The sequence below is a fragment of the Camelina sativa genome, chromosome 8 (assembly GCF_030686135.1).
Source record: "Camelina sativa cultivar CO46 ecotype springtype chromosome 8, ASM3068613v1".
Lineage (NCBI taxonomy): Eukaryota > Viridiplantae > Streptophyta > Magnoliopsida > Brassicales > Brassicaceae > Camelina > Camelina sativa.
Window position 1 is genome coordinate 25,692,407 of NC_141887.1, and position 22,021 is coordinate 25,714,427.

Sequence of the window (22,021 nt, forward strand, 5' to 3'; positions counted from 1 at the left end):
TGTTCTTCTTCTTCTTTGGTAAATAAATCCTCTGCTGAGCTGAGATTAAAATAAGTTTAAAAAAAAAGTTAGGATGAGAAAAGAGAGAATGGGAACGCCTACAAATGGATACTGGAGAAAAGGACAAAGATGATTTAAGAAGAAACCCAGAAATAAAGGTTGTTTTTTTTTCTTCCCTTTTCTTTTCCTATGTGGTGTATATAAAAATAAAAAATACAAACCTGATTTAAGGCGTTACACTGACTCTCTATAAGCTTTCAGTACTTGTTGAGCATTTGTGTGGAAGAAAGAAGACGAAGACTAGATGTGAGAAAACGATAATCACGAGGTTATATATATTATCAGAAGATCTTATCTATTGGCTATTGCATGTTTTTTGGATAAAAACAAAGAGAGATCAAAGAGAGCAAATGCATGTAAACCGGTGTGTCTGAGATTTTAAATGAAGCTACTAGTAAGTAATAAGAAAGGAAAAAGAAGCCGAAGCAGAAGCTCTTTATGGAACGTCTCAGACGTATACTTATAAAGAAAAATAATTTATTTATTTATAAAAAGATACAAAAGTTGCAGTAGAGAGAGAGAATGTGCATGTAGAGAGATTAGGAGAGAGAGAGAGAAAAAAGTAGAAGCGGTTTCTTCTGTGTCGTCCGGCGTAATACCGGAGGGGATTTTTAGAGAGAGCGATGTATTTGATTTTACTTATTCTTATTAGCTTTTTTTCTTAATTTTTAACTTTTTCTGATTATTTTACTCTTTCTCCTTTGATATGACTAACATATATAAGACGTATCTTACTTAATTCATTTTGTAATGTAATAAACAGTTACACAATATGTATGTTGTTCCATGTTATTTTTGTCCGACTCAAGACCTTTTGAGTTTTGACTATCACTTAGAACTATTTAATACAAACAAAATAAAAACAAATGTGACTTAAATTTCGGGGGAAAAAAAGAAGAATGTCACTTTATCAGTATGAGTTGTAAGTTTCTTCGTACTTTCCCAAGTTTTAAAATTTAAAATTTACTAATTAGTTTGGACAACATAATATTTTGTTTGGCATGTTGGTAATACTTTTACTTTTTTTTTGTGTATTTGATAGTTGTGAAATTCAAAGAAATTCATGTATAGTTTTACTTAATGACTGCAAGAGTAATTTGTTTGATTAAGTGGATTACTATCTTATATGATGAAGAATTTGTTTCTGGTATGGTATAGAATTCTGTTATGATTTGTTCAAGTGGATTAAAAAAATCATAACAAATTTTTGCCAAATAACCTTAAGTAAGTTTATGTTTTTCAGTTTATTATGACGATTTCGTTTTACATGTGAATTTGTATCTAAACCTATATATAACAATTTTTAACAAACACATTAGTATTTACGTCATCTTTGTATATCATCTTTACTGGATAAAGAATAACAATCACTAAACGTTTATCGCGTGAACACACCAAAACGAGTAATACGTTCTAATTTTCCTTTCTATTAAATGGTGTTCTAATATTAACTTGATAGTTTGCAGATTCGTGTGATGGTATTCATTATTTTTATAATCATCGTAAAATGATGTTTGTAGAGAGATACATGGGTTTGTAAAAGTAAGTTAAACTGCCATATTAATTGAGTGGAGAGATTATTTTAGATTTGAGTCTATGGTATTTTATTCCGCATATATTATTTAGTATAGTTATTCATTTATAAACCTTTAAATAAATTATTTTAATATTTTTGTTTCAATAGACTACCGATGTCAATAGCCTACGGAAAACAAAAAAAAAATGTTTAGTTGTGGAGGTGACTTTTTAATAGCACTGCGGAGGAGAAATTTTGTCTAGAACACGGTCGCAAAAGATCTGGGACTGGGAGGCGATACAAGATATTTACAAAATTACCCCTAAACTCGAAACCAAACCACTAGTTGTTTCCACGCTCTCCACTTGTCGTACATGCATTGTCGCTCCTCTTCCTACCCCATCTTTTTTTATTTTTTACCCACCCAACCTGATTTTACTCTTCCGGGTCTGGTTTCTTTTCTTAGCTTTGTTTTTTTACTCGGCTACGTCCTTTATTTACAGTTTAACCCCTCGTTAATTAATAGATTTCATATTTTAGCGACACACATCCAAGTCCGACGTACTTTTTTATCGGGGGGGGGGGTAGATTTTTTAAAGTCTTGCATGAGACAATACATATTACTTTGTATGCTACTAAAAACCATACTATAATTTAGTCGTACGTGATAGATAGAAAACGTGTAGTGTTCAATTAGCCTAGATTTGTTTATAACCATTATGTATGAAAAAAAAAAATATTATATATAAATATATATTTATAAGATATCGTAAATTTTTGATAAATGAAAGGCTCACACCTTAATTTTCATTATAGCAATATAAAAAAGTAAAGTTTAAAGAGGGTAATAGAGTAACTAGAATGCAAAAGTGAGAACTAATTCAAACAAGAACAACACTAGCTAGCTACACCTTTTGGGTCAAAGAAAATGGTCAAGTTCCCTTGTGGTCAAGTTCCCTTGTAAAACAATAATATTGGGTCGCGGTTAAATAACATTTTCTTGCATCTGCATATAAATCAAATCGGAAAACTTTAATTATTACTACTAAAGTATATTAGTTAAAAAATATGGTAAATGCTGAAGGAAGTTGAGAGTTCGAGAAACAAAAAAGAAAAGGCTTGTGGGGAACAACCCGCCAGATGAGGAGGCGGGTTTCCTCTGTAAATAACGAAGCAAAAAAAAAAAAAAAAAAGTAATTATTTGAAGGAGAACAAAAAAAGGTAAGGCCCAGCAATTAAGGCACGTGATTAGGGCTTTCATGTCGTATTATTTTATCTATATCATCTCGTATCCTATACTTCTACTTTATTCAACCTCCAATATCTCCCAACCTTATATATATTGTTTTTGTTTTTTAATTTTTAATAGAAAAAATGATTATCAGTTGATGAAGTATAGACCAACACATAACCACACATACAAACAAAATAAATATCTTATTAATTACATGAACTATTATTGTCACATAAATATATTCATAAACATAAGTTATGTGTACAACACCATAAACATTTAACTTCGGTGTTTAATTGGCCAGCATCCGGCATTGATCAGTGTTAACCGGCGTTGACCAATATTGACTAAAAAAAAAAATATTTTTTCCTTAAAATAATAATTTTTTTTACTTTTATGTATTTTTGATAAAGAAATAAAAAATAAAAATGATTTGTATAATTTGTAAAAACAAAATATAACAACAAAAAAATACTAGAAAATTATATACCAAAAAAAATTAAAAATTTTATGAGAAACAAAATTTGTGGTATCTAGTAACTAATTTTGTTAATACATAAAATATACCTAAAAATATAATATAACTATACCACCAAGATTTTATGTGTAGTAGATATTTTCATAAAACTATAACAAACATATACATTTTTCTTTTAAAAATCATTTTTTATTTTGTAATTTTAAAGGTAGGGGTTTTAAATATTTTTTCCTTTTTACTTATTTATAAGATTATGTCATTTGAAATATATCCAAGGCATTGCCAACTATTTCTTTGATTTTACAAACCAACCTTTGATTTTACAAAATCAACTTTTTTTTAATTATGTCTTTCAAGTAAATAAATAGAATTTTTGTTATTTCTTTCCTTCCTTTTTCTTATTAAAAGCAAATAAATAGTTGGCAATGTCTTGGATATATTTCAAATGATATAATCTTATAAGTAAGTAAAAAGAAAAAAATATTTAAAACCCCACCTATAAAAATACAAAATAAAAAATGATTTTCAAAGGAAAAGATATATATTTGTTATAGTTTTATGAAAAAATCTACTACACATAAAAAATTTAGTGGTATAATTTTATTATATTATTTTTGGTATATTTTCTGTATTAACAAAATTACTTACTAGATGTACCACAAATTTTGTTTGTCATATAATTTTTATTTTTTTTGGGTATATAATTTTTTATATATATTTTTTCATATAACTTTTTGTTGTTATATTATTTCTGTATAAATTATACAAATCATTTATCTTTTTTATTTATTGATCAAAAATACATAAAAACAAAAAAATAATATTTTTAGGAAAAAGGAAAAAAATTTGAATATTTTTTCTGGTCAACGCCGGTCAACACTGGTCAATATTGGTCAATATCGGTTAACACTGGTCAATGCCGGATTCTGGCCAACTAAACACTAGAGTTGAATGTTTATGGTATTGTATGCATAACCTATGTTTGTTTATGGGTGTCTTTATATGATGACAATAGTTCACATAGTTAACAAGACATTTATATTGTTTGTATATGTATATGTATGGTTGATTGATTATATGCACCAATTTTATAAATATATAGGATTTGTTTACGATTTTATGTCATATATTAAATCTGTTTCAATGTGTATATATATTGATTACCATACGTAACAACTAATAACTAATATATTGATTATATGCACAATATATACAAGCCTGCAAGTTTTAAGCTTGAAACCAGCTATAATGTCGATGTAAAATTATATATTCTTGATAGTTCGAAATGAGATCTTAGACATACGGATGAATGAACGTTGAGACGCTTGAGTCGCGTATCTAACATCTATTTCTAGTGGACGTGTGTGAGTCGGTCCACCGATATGGAAACACACAAGTTCGGTCGAGTCGCTTTATATATGAATGTGAACCAGCATGCCTACTACAAATAGACGGACACGACAATGAAAGAAATATCATGTCCGTTGACCGATTTGTTGACCATCATTTGGATTGTTTGGCTTCCTGTTGGATTCGGACTGATCATGCATGTCTTGATGGGTTGAGATATAATTCTTCAAAACTTTATATAGCTAATCCAATGATCTAATTTAGTTGTCATCATAATTTCAAGATCACTTCCTTTTAGAAGCTATTTCTTTATAAAAAATTGTAGAAAATTTATCTAGTTGGTTGTAATTTATTAATTAATAGATTTTTATACTTTATGTCGTTTAGAATTCTTTCAAAATCCTATAGTCAAATATAATATATGCTGAAATATGATGATATACTTGATCGAAATATTGAAACCTTATTTTTAATTAATTAAAACATGTTAAAAAACAATGTTGCTCAGTGATCCTTTGACAAAAAAAAGATTGATGGTCAATAACGAATTTGACAAATATATTAAGTACAAATAGAATAACATAAACCGTAATCAGAGATTGTCGTTCATACTTAAACGTAGAAGCCAGTCCAGGAAAGAAAGAAAGAATACGTTAAAATTGTGCGAGATCATCATGGGTGTTTCTGTTTAAAAATTCAATGGGGGACGTGTGGCCTCTCGTTAGGGTTCTGGCCATAATGACGTGGCATTTTAGCCATTAACAGGTATTGGTGATACATTCGGTTACATACATTAAAAATACCTAAACATTTATCCTTGATTGTTATTGTCCTTATACTCAACTCAAAGTTTATTCATTTTTTAAATATTTATATTCTCTAATTATTTGGCTCTTTGGAAGACTTTGCTTTAAAATCTCCTAATTGCATGTGAAATCACACGTGGGGATGGTCACACCTGCCCCTTTTGTATCGAATGTAAACCCTCTGACGATACAATTACAAGCTCGAACCTTATAAGTTATAACATAATACAATATAAAGTATAATAATCTTATTGGAACACCGAACACATGTATATAGTAATTCTTTGCAAATCATATTTAGAAAGAGCCACGTCATCACACGTGGCTGAATTTAGCAACTTGAGAGGATTAGCACATCACTACAAGAAAACATTACCAGTTCTGACGAATTTTTCGACTGATATAATGGTCGGTTTAAATAACAACTATATTCCAACCGGTAAGCGACTCGAAAAAAAAATGGTCGGTAATCGGTAGGAAATTAGCGACAGATATATATGGTTGGGAATCGGTCGGTAATTACCAACGGAAATACCGACGAATATATTCGTTGGTAAATGTCGACTATTTCCCAACCAATTTCCGACCGATTTAAAACTTGGTCGATAAACGGTCAGTTTTAAGCGACCAGATTAATCGTCGGTAAACGGCTATAAATTTCCGACCGATTTCCAACCGATATATTACAGTTTGTGAATCGATCGGTAAACGGTCGAAATATGTTAGAAGTAAGACATTGTTTACGAAGAACAGAGTTGTTAATCTGAAGTATTTAAGGTTGGTAATCTGAGTCTTATATGATTTGTCTTGTGATTATAAATATGCTTTTAAAAATATTTAGCCCATTATTTAATCTGTAAAGTTACTAATGGGCCATTATGTCAACGATTTAGCCCATTTTTTATTCTCTAAAGCCACTTATATTGTTAACCCTAATTAGAGTTTTCTTCTTCCATCGTACAGTCTCATCTTCTTCTCCTCCAAACCTAGGCGTGCGATTGTTGCCTCTTCACAGATCCACCGAATATCTTTGCGTTTTCACCGTTTGCTTCCGGCCTGTCCATAGTTGCCTCGACGCCGTTACTCCATGGCGAACCCACCTAACCTACCACCGGTTAGTATTTGTTTCTTCAAAGATCGATAACCACTAGTTTTTTGTTCTTCTTATTAAGACATGAGATTCCTTGAATAATTCTTAACTAGATTTTAGCAATTGAATGTCGGTGTAAGATTTGTTATCTATGAGCCAATGATGGAAATTGAGTCTTCTCATAATTTAGACTTCTCGTATTCAATGTCTACTTATTGTATTATGAATTAGTTTTTACTAACGGCTTTGTTTTCTCATTGTAGAACTTCAATCGTGAAGCATTTCTCCAATATGTGTCACAACAGTTTAGTAGCTCAACACCAGAGTTTGACAATTTTTTTAGGCCTTTCGTAATTGAAGACCCGGGATGTAGTATTCCAGATTCTGAAACTGATGTTCCTCCTGCCGGCAATGCAAACGGATTTGCTGGCAATGCAAACGGATCTGCTGGCAATGCAAATGGATCTAATCCACCTGCTTCGGTGGAGAATCTTCTCGCTGCTCCAGGACGTGAAACACTTAAGTATCTTCATCCCAAAGTGCAACGAGGAGCTATTTGGTAACTTAAAATTTAATCTATATGTTTATCTATAGGTTTATCTATAGGTATCTTAATTGTTTTATCTATAGGTTTAAGCGTGATCCATATGGTGTAATTACAAAGTCTATCTTGAGAATGCAAAAAACAGATGTCAACCATGCTTTCTTGACATATCGTTCTCTTCCGGCTGATACTAAAGAACGGTGGTTTAAAGCTTTTGCAGTAAGATTCCTTATATAATTTATGTTTGATTCACATCATGTTTCTCTCTTGTTATTTACTTCATGTGTTTTTTTTTTGGTTCAGCAAGAGTTTAATTGGGATCCGAGCATTACGAAAATAGTTGAGAGGGGGTTTGAGAAACAAGCTGCCTATTCTTTCTCCAAAAACTTGTCTGAGTGGAAAGACAAATGGAAATGCAATAAAGAGAAACCTATACATATGTCAGGTGATTTATGGAAGGAGTATATTCAGCTCTGGCGTGATGAGAAAGTTGTAGGATTGGCAGCAACAAACTCACAAAACAGGAGAAGCAACCCAGATGGTGAAGGAATTCCAGTGCACTTTAATGGAGCTAAATCATTCTATAGGCGTAAAGATGAGATGGTAATCTTGAGTTTCTTTACATTTCTTAAGAATTTTCATTCTAATGCATATTACTCATGTTGTTTTTCCATGTATATAAGACTATTGAAAATGGTGGAGTGGAGCCTAATATGCTGGCTTTCATTGAGGATGTTTATAAAAGTAAAAAAACTGGCAAGATTGTGTACAAGAAGGCTAAGAGGATTGTGGAGACTTTAAAAGAGCAGGTGAATGACCTCCAATCTGAAGAGACACATGAAGATGGACCGGTTCAATCTAAAGAGCTCACTTGTTCTGAGATCAACGATTTGCTTCGTAAGGTATGGGAATTTTATTTTCATTCTTAACATGCTTTCTACTATCTTAGATCAACACTTTTATCCTTGACACTCTTAACTCTTTGATTCTTAACATGATGTTTCCATATTCTTAACATTATGCATGTTGATTCTCAGGCTATACCCAAAAAGAAAGGACATCGGTTTGGATTTGGATCTCTTCTAGACCATGAAGAGTTAAATGCTCCCTTCTTACCCACCTTGGATAATGACAAGAAGTTAGAAGAAGCTTACACCCAGATTTCTGAGTTAGTTAAGGAGAAAGAGGAAAATACCAAGACAATCCAATACTTGAAGGATGTGACTGAGAAGCTTCTCAACAAGTTTCCGGACTGTCGTCCACCTGAAGATGAAGATGATGATGAAACTCAAGATTAGAGATGAGTGTTTTAACTTGCTAGTTTTTTGTGGTAGGATGTCCAAAAAAGGGACTAACGGTTAATGTAAGAATCTATTAATGTGGTTTTAGTGACAATAACTTATTTCTACATTTTTAGTATTTTCTGATTTTAATCAATTTAGCATTTTTTTATTTTTAATTAATTTTTTTTTGTATTTTAAATTAATCTGACAATATTTTGGTATTGATATTTAAAGTAAACGGTTGTATATCCGTCGGTAATATAGTCCCGACCGTTTTATGCTGTCGGTAATTAGTCGGTATTTAGCTAACCGAAATCCGACCGATTTTTAACCAACGAAATTCCAACCAACGTTCGGTCGGAAATTTCCGACCGATTTCTAACCAAATAAATTTGCGACCAACGATTTCCGACCGATTCAATGTCGTCAGTTAATGGTTGGAAATACCTCTTCCCGACTGTTTTCCGACGAATTTGACGGTCGGAAACAGCTATGTTTTCTTGTAGTGCATGCTTCCACATTAGCTTCCTCTTTCGCCCTTTTACTCACAAATATCATATATGATTCTATCACACGTAAGTAAGTGTATTTGTATATCATCAATATGTATCACTTTATTATACTGATATCATATCATAGTTTTTCTTTCATCCAATAGTATAATCAGATTTTCTTGAAATTGACCAAATATATTCTCTTTGTTTTGGTATAAGTGATTTATATGGATTCCATATTCACTTTATGTTATTTAAAATTCTATATGTTTAAACAAGAAAATAAACTCCAAGATATCTTGCTAAAATGTTAGGTGACAGTTGCAGACGGTCTTTAATAAGTATGATGATCTTACAATAATTTGGATAACACATTTTTATTTTTTTTCAATCATTGACAAATACATGCAAAAAATTATATAGAATATAGAATATACAAGTTACTGCCGACTGTGATTCATAGTTTCATAAACTATAGTATTATATAAATGTTACAGTTCGATCGTCCATTTTATAATTTCTCTATAGGTGAAACTAAGTATAGAAAATTAATTATAAAACCCCCATTAATTATGTATATATTTCCATATAGTAAAAAATATAGAATGATTAAAAGCATTGGAGTATATAGCCATGATTATAAATATATAGAGTTCAGATTATACATAATAGAAGGTAGAGGTGTGAACTAATAATATGAACAAACCTTGAAGATCTTTTGAGTTTTGAAATAGTTAATTAACTCTTAAAGAGTCTTTTACCAACACACAGACTCTCCTAATCATCATCCTTATCTTGGATACCCAGCAATTTCTCTTTTAAATAATGAATTATTTTTGTATGATTCATCTAATTTAATGTTGTTTATACATTTTTTGGGGAGGTCCAATAACTAGTGGTAAATGTATCAGTTGCTTTTGACCTTTGACCGAGGAGGCACGTGCGCAGCATCTTTTGATTCACAACGTTTCTGGTCGAAGATTTCGGTGTTGCACGTGCGACCCTGTTCTCCTTTCTATTATCTTAATCTCTCATCTTTTGTCTTAATCTCCTTAACTAAACCTTCTCTCTTTAATTCTTTTTGTTCCCCCCAAAACATATTACTCCTTATACTATTTGCACTTTAACCTTTGTCTTTTTATTTTCTTGAAAAAACTTTAGGATGTTTTGGTTGTATTAGGCAAACTAGTAGGGGCAAAGACCCAAATTAGCTGCGAAACAATATACTGTATTTTTTTGATAAAAAATATGGTGGAGGTTTTGATTATCTGATTCTAGAAATATATGACAGAAACTCTTATGATCACGTTTTAAACTGTATTAACAGAAATGGTGTAATTGTTTCTAAGAATTTAAAATTTCTTGTAATAGTAAGTTTAGAAAGATGGAAATAGTGCCCCAATTAAAATCAACAATACATACAACATTAATCATAAACTATTAGGCTATAGACACATATAATCGACAAAGCGAAAAGCATAAATATATATTTTTTCTGACAGTAACTCCGTGTTTGAAGGGTAATTTTACCCACTTGGGGTAATGATGTTTGCACTTTGCATACTTCTTAAAAATTCTTATTATGTGTACCATAGAATAACGAGTAAAATTTTTTGGGTACAATCACCGATTAAAGTAGTAATACAATTAGATTAGATAGACGTTAAAATAATATAGTAGTTTAATAGATGGGTTAATAGTGACAAAAACTTGATAATTTTATTGTTTTAATTTCTTTCTTTTACAGCAAAGATCACGAAGAAGATGTGTGAATTGTCCATTAGTCAAACAAAACAGCCGTGAACAGCTTAGCTTAGACTAACGCGATTCTGCTAGCTGTTAGATAGTTAATATATAAAAAAGTCATATATATATATGGTTATTACACTTCATAAAAAGTAAGAAAATAAAGTAATTGGTAAGCTTAACCAATATTATTATTATAATTTACCCTAGAGACGTTTGCATTTCTTTTAGTCATTCAGACCTAACAAAGAAAAAATAATCAGATTCAAAGTAAGTTTTATCTTGACGTTTTGATACAAATACTTTGATCTGAAGTCACTGTTTGAAAACGTTTTGCCAGTTTATTTTGTAAAACTGAAACATTTATGGTGAAACAAATTCAATTTGTCTCTGTTGGACCTGCCAATACAAAACAATATGAAAAATGCAAAACAGGCCTTATGAGACGTTGAAGGATCCAGCAAGAAGATTAAAAATCTCAGAGGCAAGCCCATGTTTTTGCTTTCACGTTAGACACCATTCTCTTATGAGTGAAATGAGCATAAGGAGCAAATTAAACATGCTTCTTCCAAGACTGAGTCAAGATGAAACGATTTAAAATTCATTAACAAATACATTTGATTCAGTGGTAAGTTACATGGAAAGATGTCTATGAACCAGTAGTAGGCTTCTTCTTATACAATGAAGGTTGAATACAAGAGAAAATGGATAGTCTTTGTTTTTTTGGTTTCACATCAAATATGAATGACCTCAAAGGAATACGAGGTTTGAGATCTTGCGAAGACTCTGCATTTGATTCAGACAGTGAAAGCTCCTCACTTAGTTTCTCGAGTGTCGTATCAGCATCCTTCTTAAGTTTTGTAACTTGATCTAAACCTGTTTGCAACTCTTCTGCTATCCTATTGTTCTCCTTTGTCATGTTCGAAACCTCGCCTTCAAATTTAGCTCCTTGGTAGATTGTAAGTTTCTTTTCAGAGTCTTCAGAATCTGTTTTGAGAGCTTCTGTTATTTCATTTTGTATGTCACTCAAAGTTGAAGCTCTCATGTTGATTTCTTCTTTTAGAAGCAAACTCTTCTCTAACCAAACTGTCATTTCGGTGCGTATCTCGCTGAGGTGTTTGTATATAGGACGAACATTTGATTTGAGAGTGTTTCGTCCTCCATCTTGATTCTTTTGTTTAATGATCTTCAATATCTCAACGTGTAAGTCCTTGATCCCTGTATCAAATTGCTGTATCTGACCAAAGGAGTTGCTAAACCTCACCAACAAGTTCAGATTCTCGCTTAGTAATTCATCAACGCGTGCTCCAAATTGCTCTTCATTTGGTGATAGACTCTGCTTTTGACCAGTTATTGCATTTGTGGCATAATCTTCTCTGTAAATTAGCATGAACAATTTGTCCCCTTGTTGATCCTTGGCTCTGACTTGTTCATCCTTAACGGTGTTTACACTCTTCAGTTTAGTTTCAGCTTCATCTAACATCTTCTTTACTTCCTTATAGTTCCGAAGTACTTTCGTGTATTCCATTAACAAATGTTTCTCTCTGCCTTCTATCCCATGTGCTAGCAGCTGCTGCAATATTGACTCATCAGACTCTTGTGTTGTTATAATATCTGGCTTTGGTGATGATGAGACAGAGATATGTTTCTCTAAATCATCTAATGACGTTTCCTTTCTTGTAGCTTCAATTATCTCTTCTTGGTTAACTTCACTTGTGAGATCTTTTTCAGTATCAACCACTTCAGATGCTGAATTCATGTTTGAAACATTTTCAGACACAACTGAATCATCAATGTTTTCTTCTGGCAATTTTGTATCAGTCAAAGATTCTGCATCTTCTTGTATTGGCACATTAGTAGTAGTAGAATTGTCTTCTTCCCCTTCTTGCTTCAAGCTTTTTACTCTCTTGGATAAGAAAATTAGTTTTAAATGTGCTTGTGTAAGGTGTATTTCAATTTTCTTACTCCTTTCCTCAACTTCTTGATCTATATCCTTAATACCCTTCCTCCATCTCTTTCAACTTCATTCTCATATCCATATTGTCATCAGTTTGAGATGAACTGTTTTCTTTTTGTAGAGCTTTAATCTGTGCTTTGAGATCATCAATCTCTTCTCTTAGTCTGTGTATTAAAGCTGCTTGAGATGAGAACAAGCTCTCCAAATTGATCACATCATTCACAAGCTCATCAATCTTATCAGCCACGTCTGTTATGGTAAGACACGACTTAGCCTCAAAGTCATCAAATTGTTCATTTACATTTTCTTCTAATGATTCCAACTTCTTCTTATCACTGTCTATTTCTTGTTTTGTTCCTCCATCGCCAGGCAATGCATCAGAAAAATTACTAACTTCCTCTGTTGATTCTCTGATCTGTTCTCTTGTAATCTCAGATTCTTTCACATTCTTTTCCTGTTGATCTTTCATCTCTTCTAGTTTCTCTTGGCATGATTTGAGAGCTGCGGTGGACATCAATATCTGAGCTTCTTTATCTTCTATGACAACAGCACCTTCGTCAAACTCGTCTTGCAAACTACACACCTTCCCTTGTTTCTCTGTTATACATTTCTCAATCTCCCAATACTTTGCAAGTGCATTCTCATAAGAACTCTTCACAAACTCTTTCTCAGTCTGCAAAACAAGAATCTCTTTCTGCAACTTATCAATCTCTTCCACCGCCTCGGCTTTACTCATCCCGGACTTGTTAACAACGGACGACGACGCGTTTTGTTCTTTAATAGCGTTCCTTGACATGAACAACTTTTTCGCAGCCTCAGGATCTTTAATGGGAAAATTAGGAACCTTTGGAACATTTTGATTTGATGCATGAGTTTTATGTTTTGTAGGTGTGGTAGGAGCATCGTCGTCATCGTCTTCGTTCATGGCAAACTCAGGGACTTGGTCAGGAAAAACAGATGCAATTGTGGTGTTAGCGTTTTGAAGCTCCTTGGAGATATGATCATAGCGTTCAGCTAAAGCACGGTAAGCCTTGAAAGATTCTTCCACAAAACTTATCAATTCAGGTCTACTCTTGTAATACATTTCTGCACGCTTAGCAAACGAATCACCTTCATCTTCCAAAAGCTTAAGTGCGTATTGCACCTTTCCCTCGATATCTACGAATAAACATTTTATCAAAAATTCTGAAATCATGGAAGAAATGAATAATGATAATTAAGAGAGAATGTAACCTTGAAGGTTTTCTTCGAGCCATTTGGATTGTTTGGTTCGAACGTGGCTTGCCCACCACCATGAGTACGCATTGCTCGCAGCTCTTCGTAGCATCCTTATTTTTTTTTAAGTTATTCAATACATTGAACATAATCTCATTGTTGTCTTAATATTTTTTTTTCTGGAGTTTTCGTTCGATCAGGACAATCAAAGGAGATGTGTTTTTGTCGTTGTTGTTATTGTTGTAAAATTTTGTTTTGATAGAGAATGGAGGAGAGGAAGATTCGGTGATACATAGTAATAATGATAAGTTGCTATTTAAAACACATGCAACGTTGGATCTATATAGTCCAAATGCACAACGCTTGTTGTTGATTGATAGTCATTCATCTACAAAACAGTACAAAACAAATAAGCCACCAAAAACTAGTTTTTTATTTTATTTTATTTTTGATAAAAACCACCCAAAAAACAAAAAAAACTAGCTAACGACAAATATTTTTGCAATTTTGTTGTTGTTGTTGTTATTGTTGTTGTTTATTTTCTAATTTCAAGGTTATTTGATTGAGAGACAGATCACAGATGGTCCTGAGATAACAACAGGGTGCAAAAGCAAAGAATAATATTAATCAAATGTACATTTTATATTGTTTTTCCTTTCTAAATTTGTTCCCATTCATAATTGTTACAGTTATAAACAATTCAACTGAACTACACATGTTACATGTATATGCATCCCTAAACATTTTTTTTTTTTTTTTTGAACGAAATGCATCCCTAACATAAATCAACCTGAACTCTATGATATGGCCATATGGGTCGTAAAAATTAAAATTAAATAGGAATGAGTATATATAATATGAGAGGATGATTTTGTAAATAATATATGCTGAAGCATCATTTATATACGAATCTATTCGCCAGACGAATCTGACGTGTCTAACCACGTGGCAATTTGTTGACCACTTTTCCACTTTACCCGCAACGTTGCTCATCTCGAAACGACACCGTATTCCTTTGTCTGCGAATCGCGAATCCCTTAGTCCCGTCTTCTTCGAAGAAAGCTCCTTGGAGAAGCTTTGAAACCCTAAATTTCTGTTTGTTCCTTTTATTTTTATTTTTTGATTTTGGGGTAAGTTTTTTTCTTGCGTCTATCGCTATGTTCTTGTTTCTTTACCTAGCCTTTCGATTGTAAAACTCCGATTTTGGATTTTATGCCTTTAGTCTGATTTTGAGGAATCTAGGTCTGTAATTTGTGATTTTGAATGTTTCCTCTGGATGAGATTAGCTGCTTAGTTGTTCAAGTTGCGATTGTGATCCAGAATCTAGATTAGAGGTTTCTGGTAATGAATGAATATGGCACGCTGATGGAGTTGGATTGTCTTGTGTTTCCGTAGGCTCTAGTTTGTTCTCAGTTCAGTTGCAGATATATTAGTCTTGTTAAGGGTCTCTTTCCATCTGCCGTAGCTTTAATTTCACTGGAACTGTCTGCATATGAATTCTCTCACACAAGTGTTTAAAATTGGTGTCCTTCATTTCTATAGTGCAGGGTTCGTGTTGGCATTCATTGATTTCTTTCTGTTATGCTGCAAGGCTTATGATCGGTGCTACCTAACGCCGTTGGCTAACACATTCAGTTTTCTCAGACTATGGCCCTTTATGGTACGTTGCAGTTGTCTCATGGTATGGGACTTTGCAGAAACCAAGGGTGCTATAAGCCAGAATATGTATGTTTCTTCCATTCTTAGCCCTGGAGTCCTTTTCTTTTAATTTGTTTCTTCCTTTCTCTCTTTCTAAAATATTTGCTTGTTCTTTAGAGTGCCATATATCAAAGGAGGATGCATATATCAAAGGCTCCTCTCTCATTAGTTGTTCCGGTAAATTGTTCAAGAAAACTTACTTACTCAGTCAGTCAAATTTTTGGTTTGCTGATAATATAGTAACGTATTACTTTTCTGTATACAGTTAGGCCGACATGGTTTCAACAATATTCTACTCTCGGATTACCTTCGTAGGCCTATTTGTTCGGTGCCATCAAGAACCACCGCTTTTCGGTGTCATTCCTTTTCTGTAGGCAGCAACGCAATTGAACCTGCTGTTAAAGCTGTCTCTGTGGTGCTAGCAAAGTAAGCCCTCTTGTTTCCTATCATCAGATGCAGAATGATTACCTTGGAAGATTGTGAAATTATCATCGTTTCTATTTAGTTGATCTGTGGATCTGAAGGATTGCATAGTAATCTTTAGGCATCTAACTTACAATAAAAATGAATATCTTCTACTCAAAAGAAATCGCGGATGTAGCCGAGCACTGATGTGTGCATGACTTGTCATGTCCATGTTTCCCCTTAGTAAATTTGAAAATTTTTGGTGGGGAAATCTTAAGGGGTCCATATATGTTTCTGTTAATTTCTCTTGTTCCTTTTAATACACTCTGTAAATAGTTCCACTCCGTGGTTTGCAGGTCACAGGGGTCGATACAACAATTCCCTTTTGTTTATAAGTTGGTTCCAGCTGTTGCTCTTCTTGTTTTCTCCCTGTGGGGTTTAGTGCCTGTTGTTCGTCAAGGAAGAAACCTACTACTCAATGTAGGTGCAGCCATTCAAGTTTATATGCAGTTTTTTTGTTTGTTTAATGTTTTCATTTCTGTGTTGGCAAAGCAATGTGGTATCTTTTGTATATGATATTCTGAATCTTACCTTTGAAACACTGTAGAAGAATGATAACGGTTGGAAGAAAAGTGGTACGTATTATGTTATGACGTCGTATGTTCAACCTCTGCTACTATGGTTAGGAGCTCTATTCATCTGCAGGTATACCTATCAAGTAGTTCTTTGGGACTCTCTGATGTTAAATTGTTGAGATATATTCGTGATATCCTTATCTGGTGCTTTATTGAGATAATTGACCGATGGTGACTATTCCTTATATAGGGCATTAGATCCCATTGTCCTTCCTACAGAAGCTAGCAAAATTGTGAAGGATCGACTTTTGAATTTTGTAAGGTCACTATCAACGGTTCTTGCATTTGCTTACTGCATATCCAGGTAAGGGTACTGGTTTCTTTAAATATAATACTATGTCTTCATTTATGTTTCTGTATTTTAGTGGCTTCTATCACGTGAAATTGTTATGTGGACATCTCATGACTTCTGATTCTGGTTAGATGTTCCCATGCAGTCTTATCCAACAAACACAAAAGCTCTTCATAGAAACCAGTAATCCGAGCGATACAAGAAATGTATGTAAAGTTACACTCTTAAAAAAATGCTTTTATAATCTTTTCTGTAGAGTTATTATTCTTAGGATGTTTGGTCTATCTTGCATGTCTGAGCTTTGTGTTACTGCTAGCAAGATCAGAAATCTCTATCGAAAATATAATTGGCTTCTCAATTTGTTTTACTAATCTGCCCCTGTGTACAGATGGGATTTCAATTTGCTGGAAAAGCAGTATATTCTGCTGTATGGGTTGCTGCTGTATCACTTTTTATGGAGTTGCTGGGTTTCTCTACACAAAAATGGCTCACTGCTGGAGGTCTTGGGACAGTTTTGATTACTCTTGCTGGCCGTGAGGTGAAACCTGACTCTCATTTTGATTACTGGGTTCTTCAGAATATTCACTGTTCGCTGTGGACGGTTCTTTTCCCTATGCATGCAAAAGATATTTCATAGAAACTGAGTTTTTTTTTTGTTCCAGATTTTGACAAACTTTCTTTCAAGTGTTATGATTCATGCAACCCGGCCATTTGTTTTGAATGAGTGGATTCAAACAAAGATAGAAGGTTATGAAGTTTCTGGTACTGTGGAGGTTAGTATTAGAATCTCTGAGCTTATATATATATATATTGTGACTTTTGAACTAGCTTCCTTGCACGTCATTGCTTTGCCCGAACATTAACGTAAGATTAGCGCTAACTAACTTTCTGAAATGCTTGTTCCAATGCATTTACAGCATGTTGGTTGGTGGTCACCAACAATCATAAGAGGTGAAGACCGTGAGGCAATCCACATCCCAAACCATAAGTTCACAGTCAATGTCGTGAGAAACCTTACTCAGAAAACTCATTGGCGTATCAAAACTCACCTAGCAATCAGTCACTTGGATGTCAACAAAATAAATGTGCGTTTTCTAATTCCTATATGGTCGTTAATTACTTAGACAAATTAAGTGCCAATCATGGAGTTCTTTTAGCTGATTCTTGTTCTTAACTTCGCCAAACAGAATATTGTAGCTGACATGCGGAAAGTATTGGCCAAGAATCCTATGGTTGAGCAGCAGAGGTTACATAGAAGGGTATTCTTGGAGAATGTCATTCCAGAAAATCAGGCCCTCTCGGTTAGACTTCAATACCTATCTCTTCTTTTGCACCCATCTTGAAGTGATGATCAGATATTTCAGGAAACATTGGACGGCCTTGTTCATACATCTGGTTCTCGTTTTTACTTTACAGATACTGATCTCTTGCTTTGTGAAGACGTGTCATCACGAAGAATACTTGGGTGTTAAGGTAAATTTGAAGTCATTTATCTTATCATCTACCCAAGGTTCACAGGAACCAGTGACTTTATTGCTTTTGTTTTCTTGTATTGGTGAAACAGGAAGCTATATTGTTGGACCTTCTAAGAGTCATAAGCCACCACCGAGCACGTCTAGCTACACCAATTCGTACGATCCGTAAGATGTACACAGATGCTGACGTGGAAAATGCACCATTTGGGGAATCGATGTACGGACCTGGAGGTGTTGGTTCTCGGCGTCCTTTGATGCTAATCGAACCCTCTTACAAAATAAATGGAGAAGACAAATCAAAATCTCAAAACCGTGCATCAAAGCCAACCGCAGAGCAAGAAAATAAGGGTTCGAGTCCAAAGTCAAAAGAAACGTCTCCTCCTGATCCAAAGGAGATTGCAAAAGTTGGAGAATCGCCGGTTCCTGATACCAACAAAGTACCTGATGAACTAGTAGCAAAGCCTGGTATCAAAGTGGTCTCTAAACCGGCGACCACCCCAAAGGATACAGAAACATCAGGAGCTGAGAAAGCAAAGGCCAAGAGAAGTAGTAGCACAATAAAGTCACCAAAGACCGATGAAACAGGTAGTTCAGCATCGTCAGCGTCTAGATCAGCTTTGGAAGAGAATATAGTACTTGGAGTTGCACTAGAGGGCGCAAAGAGAACACTTCCAATCGAAGAAGAGATACATTCTTCTTCCGTGGAAACAGATACTAAAGAACTCACCGGTGCTCGCAGATCTGGTGGAAACGGACCGTTGGTGGTAGATAAGGAACAGAAAGATGGCCAATCTCAACCAAGCTCGGGTGCTCCGAGCGAGCAGTGAGATGGATTCAAAGTGTTAGCTATTTTTTTTTAACACTCTTTGATGTAATTTATGATTGAAATTAATGTGATTTTTAATGATTTCCCTCCCAGGCTCCCACAATTGTGGAAGTTGTGGGGTTGATGTTATCATATAATTAAATATAGGGGTCGTTTCGTGATAGTTGGGTAAACATATGGGTTTTAAATTAATAAATATCCGGAGAAGACGGTTGAGAAGTAGCTTACCTGTCTCTCTCCCTATAGTATTGATGATGTAAATTCATAAATGCTCCTCCTACTCCCATCTCTCCGCCATTAAAAGCCTACTGTACTCTTCTTTTCTTTCCTCTCTCAGCAAAACTTTATCGATTAGTAACTTTCCATGGTCAGGCGTGTGTACCTCACTCTCTATAACTGGATCGTCTTTGCTGGATGGCAAGTCCAATTCCTCGACTCTCTTCTTATTCACTCTTTGCTGGATCGTTTTTTTTTTTTTAATCTTGGTGACATTTTGGGTTTTAGGGCTCAAGTTTTGTACTTTGCGGTAAAGACTTTGAGGGAAACGGGATATGAAAATGTCTACGACGCCGTTGAGAAGCCTCTCCAGCTTGCTCAGACTGCTGCCGTTCTCGAGGTTCGAGTCCCCTGACTATCGCAATTCGTGTTCTTTTTTTTGCTGCAACTGATTGGTGTCTTCCTGTGCTTGATTTTGCCTGATTCAAATCTGGGTTTATCGGAATTTTCCGGGTTTGGAGCAGATTCTTCATGGATTAGTAGGTGAGTGATCTGATCCATTACACCTTTTTCTTTTTTTATTCAAACTTGCACTTACCCAGCTTGATAAAAACATCTCAAGACCGTTGCCTGATTTGTGTTCTGTTGTGTCTCTAAGCTGGTGAAATCGGATACTAGTAGTGATTATGATTTGTGTTCTGCTGTGTCTCTAAACTCGAATAGGTTTGGTCAGATCTCCTGTTTCTGCAACTCTGCCACAGATAGGTTCAAGGCTATTTCTCACTTGGGGGATCCTTTACAGTTTCCCAGAGGTTAACTTAGAAAAGTTACCAGCATTACGAGTTTATTAATTTCTTCTTGATTGTTGCAGTTTTCTTGATTTGATCGTTTGATTTTTGCTACTTTAAATTTCAGGTCCGATCTCATTTTTTGGTCACGTCACTGGTTATAAGCTGGTCTATCACAGAGGTGATTAATTCTAGTCTTTGTTCTGACTCTGTTAAAACCATTGATTATCACTCTTAGTAAGATAGATTTACCAGTTTCATTGTATGTCTTGAATCTGATATGTCTAAAACGTTGCTTGCTTCTCTTCCTGATGCTTTGGAAGTTACCTGTCACATGTTTTGTTGAAGTACAGATCAAGAGATTCGCTGTTATTATGTCTGGCAGACAAGATTTGACTTATATATGACTCTTTGAAATAACAATTAGACCTTAAAGATCATTTCTTACCCTTTACTCCATTTTGGTTGAAGTCTTATCCTAGTAGATTCCTTTTAGGATCACGTGCTTTAGTTCATATGTTTGATTGAATAATTCACTCAGAGGCGCCTAAAAGTTTCAAATTTGCTTACTATTGCAGATTATTCGCTACTCCTTTTTTGGCTTTAAGGAAGCTCTAGGCTTTGCTCCTTCATGGCACTTGTGGCTCAGGTATGCCATTCATATGCAATATAATACACGTTGAAAGATAGATTAATCTGAAAGTCTCGTCTCATTTATTTTTCTCTCGTTAATCTTTTCAGATACAGCAGCTTTTCGTTGCTATACCCTACCGGTATCACCAGTGAAGTTGGTCTTATCTACCTTGCCTTACCACACATCAAGGTAACAGGCGCTCATGTCAATTCTTAGAAAAGAGGAAAAACCTTTTCTTCACAATATACCAATTTGAACCATTGTTATGTTTCCTTAGTATATGCTAGGTTTCTTCGATCACCACTTAATCCACTTTTTCCCATGGGTAGTGTCGCTTGAGTCTTGTATAAGATTATACAGAACCAAGTATTGAGTTAGTTAGGTTAAATTGGTGAGGGTGGTAGCCAGAATCCTTCCATCCGTCATTGTGAACATGACCTATTACATGTCGTTACACCCATTTGTGTGTTAGAATTTAAAGCTCTTAGAGTAGACATGGAACTGTTAAAGCCATTTCCCTCAGATTTAAGTATACAGGAACTGTTTGTTGACTTGAAATACTTCACTGTAAGATCCTCCATAGAGAAGCTTAAAAGTTTGACTTTGATGCCGAGTTACAAGTTTCGGATTCTATTTCACTGGGAACAGGGGAGAGTATGTATATATGGTTGATTCCTGAATGGTTTCTTTTGCTTCTTCTTCTTTTTCTGCAGACATCGGAGATGTACAGCGTTAGGATGCCTAACACACTGAACTTCTCATTCGACTACTTCTATGCAGCAATAGTTGTCCTTGCAATATATGTCCCAGGCACAAACCCATATGACCTTTTTATAAAGAATATATGACATGAACCTCTGTATCAGTTCTGATCCCACAACTAATAATGTAATTTGGCTGTTGCAGGTAGTCCACACATGTACAGGTACATGCTTGGTCAGCGAAAAAGAGCTCTCTCGAAATCCAAGAGGGAATGAAAAGCGCTTTAGAAAGCGACCGAAAAAGCTCATCAGCTGCTTTCTCTTCTTGTCTTGTTCTTTCATGTACTACTCTACTCGTCATTTGTTTTAGCATTCAAGGGTTTTGTTTGAGCGTTTTACTTCCTCCGCGATTACTTGAACCTATGCTGGATGCTATCAAGTGACAAGTGTAATGTGGTTTTCTAAATTAATACGAAAAATTATTGTTCCTAGTTCTCACTCTTCTTGGTACATAGTACCATTCGTGACACAGAATAAATGAAAAAGTTTAAGTTAGCTATTTTTTTCAAAAGATAAGA

At 34.3% G+C, this 22,021-nt stretch overlaps 3 protein-coding genes, 1 long non-coding RNA gene and 1 pseudogene across 11 annotated transcripts; 4 read left to right on the plus strand and 1 right to left on the minus strand.

The window, feature by feature from the left end:
* Window positions 1-17: 17 nt before the first annotated feature.
* On the plus strand, window positions 18-854 carry LOC109125996 (uncharacterized). Its single transcript, XR_002033037.2, has 2 exons — window positions 18-158; window positions 262-854. It is a non-coding gene; the product is annotated as an uncharacterized LOC109125996 (long non-coding RNA).
* Window positions 855-6,378: 5,524 nt separating this feature from the next.
* LOC104704903 (uncharacterized) lies at window positions 6,379-8,537 on the plus strand. Its single transcript, XM_087460447.1, has 6 exons — window positions 6,379-6,558; window positions 6,798-7,093; window positions 7,165-7,297; window positions 7,382-7,681; window positions 7,762-7,980; window positions 8,116-8,537. Exons 1-6 carry the CDS (start codon window positions 6,532-6,534, stop codon window positions 8,374-8,376), a joined length of 1,236 nt encoding a protein of 411 aa, XP_087316573.1. The 5' UTR covers window positions 6,379-6,531; the 3' UTR covers window positions 8,377-8,537.
* Window positions 8,538-11,183: 2,646 nt separating this feature from the next.
* On the minus strand, window positions 11,184-13,990 carry LOC104709850 (protein NETWORKED 2C-like; annotated as a pseudogene). Its single transcript, XR_015564321.1, has 2 exons — window positions 13,792-13,990; window positions 11,184-13,716 (listed from the first exon to the last, which is right to left on the minus strand). The product of XR_015564321.1 is annotated as a protein NETWORKED 2C-like (transcript).
* Window positions 13,991-14,652: 662 nt separating this feature from the next.
* LOC104708050 (mechanosensitive ion channel protein 2, chloroplastic) lies at window positions 14,653-19,267 on the plus strand. 7 transcript variants are annotated; one of them, XM_010424534.3, is made up of 14 exons: window positions 14,653-14,903; window positions 15,316-15,498; window positions 15,589-15,648; window positions 15,737-15,897; window positions 16,233-16,356; window positions 16,484-16,581; window positions 16,702-16,815; window positions 16,949-17,009; window positions 17,192-17,341; window positions 17,466-17,576; window positions 17,721-17,888; window positions 17,991-18,104; window positions 18,220-18,276; window positions 18,368-19,267. In XM_010424534.3, the coding sequence occupies exons 2-14, from the start codon at window positions 15,421-15,423 to the stop codon at window positions 19,103-19,105; spliced, it is 2,034 nt and encodes a 677-aa protein (XP_010422836.1). In that variant the 5' UTR covers window positions 14,653-14,903; window positions 15,316-15,420; the 3' UTR covers window positions 19,106-19,267. The 7 variants fall into 7 exon arrangements, with proteins under 7 accessions (XP_010422836.1, XP_019084432.1, XP_087318850.1 ...); XM_019228887.2 differs by having other exon boundaries at window positions 14,761-14,903; window positions 15,365-15,498; XM_087462724.1 differs by having other exon boundaries at window positions 14,770-14,903; window positions 16,935-17,009.
* An 82-nt stretch (window positions 19,268-19,349) lies between these two features.
* On the plus strand, window positions 19,350-21,934 carry LOC104708051 (very-long-chain (3R)-3-hydroxyacyl-CoA dehydratase PASTICCINO 2-like). Its single transcript, XM_010424536.2, has 9 exons — window positions 19,350-19,521; window positions 19,609-19,720; window positions 19,845-19,863; window positions 20,044-20,132; window positions 20,236-20,289; window positions 20,687-20,757; window positions 20,850-20,931; window positions 21,456-21,552; window positions 21,649-21,934. Exons 1-9 carry the CDS (start codon window positions 19,469-19,471, stop codon window positions 21,717-21,719), a joined length of 648 nt encoding a protein of 215 aa, XP_010422838.1. The 5' UTR covers window positions 19,350-19,468; the 3' UTR covers window positions 21,720-21,934.
* Window positions 21,935-22,021: the final 87 nt, after the last annotated feature.

What these genes read in the sequence shown, in the direction of transcription:
- LOC104704903 (XM_087460447.1), top strand. Translation starts at nt 6,532, where the DNA reads ATGGCGAACCCACCTAACCTACCACCG. An exon ending in GTGCAACGAGGAGCTATTTG is followed by an intron (nt 7,094 to 7,164) that starts GTAACTTAAAAT and finishes TTTTATCTATAG; the next exon opens with GTTTAAGCGTGATCCATATG. An exon ending in ATAGGCGTAAAGATGAGATG is followed by an intron (nt 7,682 to 7,761) that starts GTAATCTTGAGT and finishes CATGTATATAAG; the next exon opens with ACTATTGAAAATGGTGGAGT.
- LOC104708051 (XM_010424536.2), top strand. Translation starts at nt 19,469, where the DNA reads ATGGTCAGGCGTGTGTACCTCACTCTCTATAACTGGATCGTCTTTGCT. An exon ending in TAAGCTGGTCTATCACAGAG is followed by an intron (nt 20,290 to 20,686) that starts GTGATTAATTCT and finishes TTACTATTGCAG; the next exon opens with ATTATTCGCTACTCCTTTTT. An exon ending in TTGCCTTACCACACATCAAG is followed by an intron (nt 20,932 to 21,455) that starts GTAACAGGCGCT and finishes CTTTTTCTGCAG; the next exon opens with ACATCGGAGATGTACAGCGT.
- LOC104708050 (XM_010424534.3), top strand. Translation starts at nt 15,421, where the DNA reads ATGGCCCTTTATGGTACGTTGCAGTTGTCTCATGGTATGGGACTTTGC. An exon ending in GTCTCTGTGGTGCTAGCAAA is followed by an intron (nt 15,898 to 16,232) that starts GTAAGCCCTCTT and finishes CGTGGTTTGCAG; the next exon opens with GTCACAGGGGTCGATACAAC. An exon ending in TTTGCTTACTGCATATCCAG is followed by an intron (nt 16,816 to 16,948) that starts GTAAGGGTACTG and finishes GTTCCCATGCAG; the next exon opens with TCTTATCCAACAAACACAAA.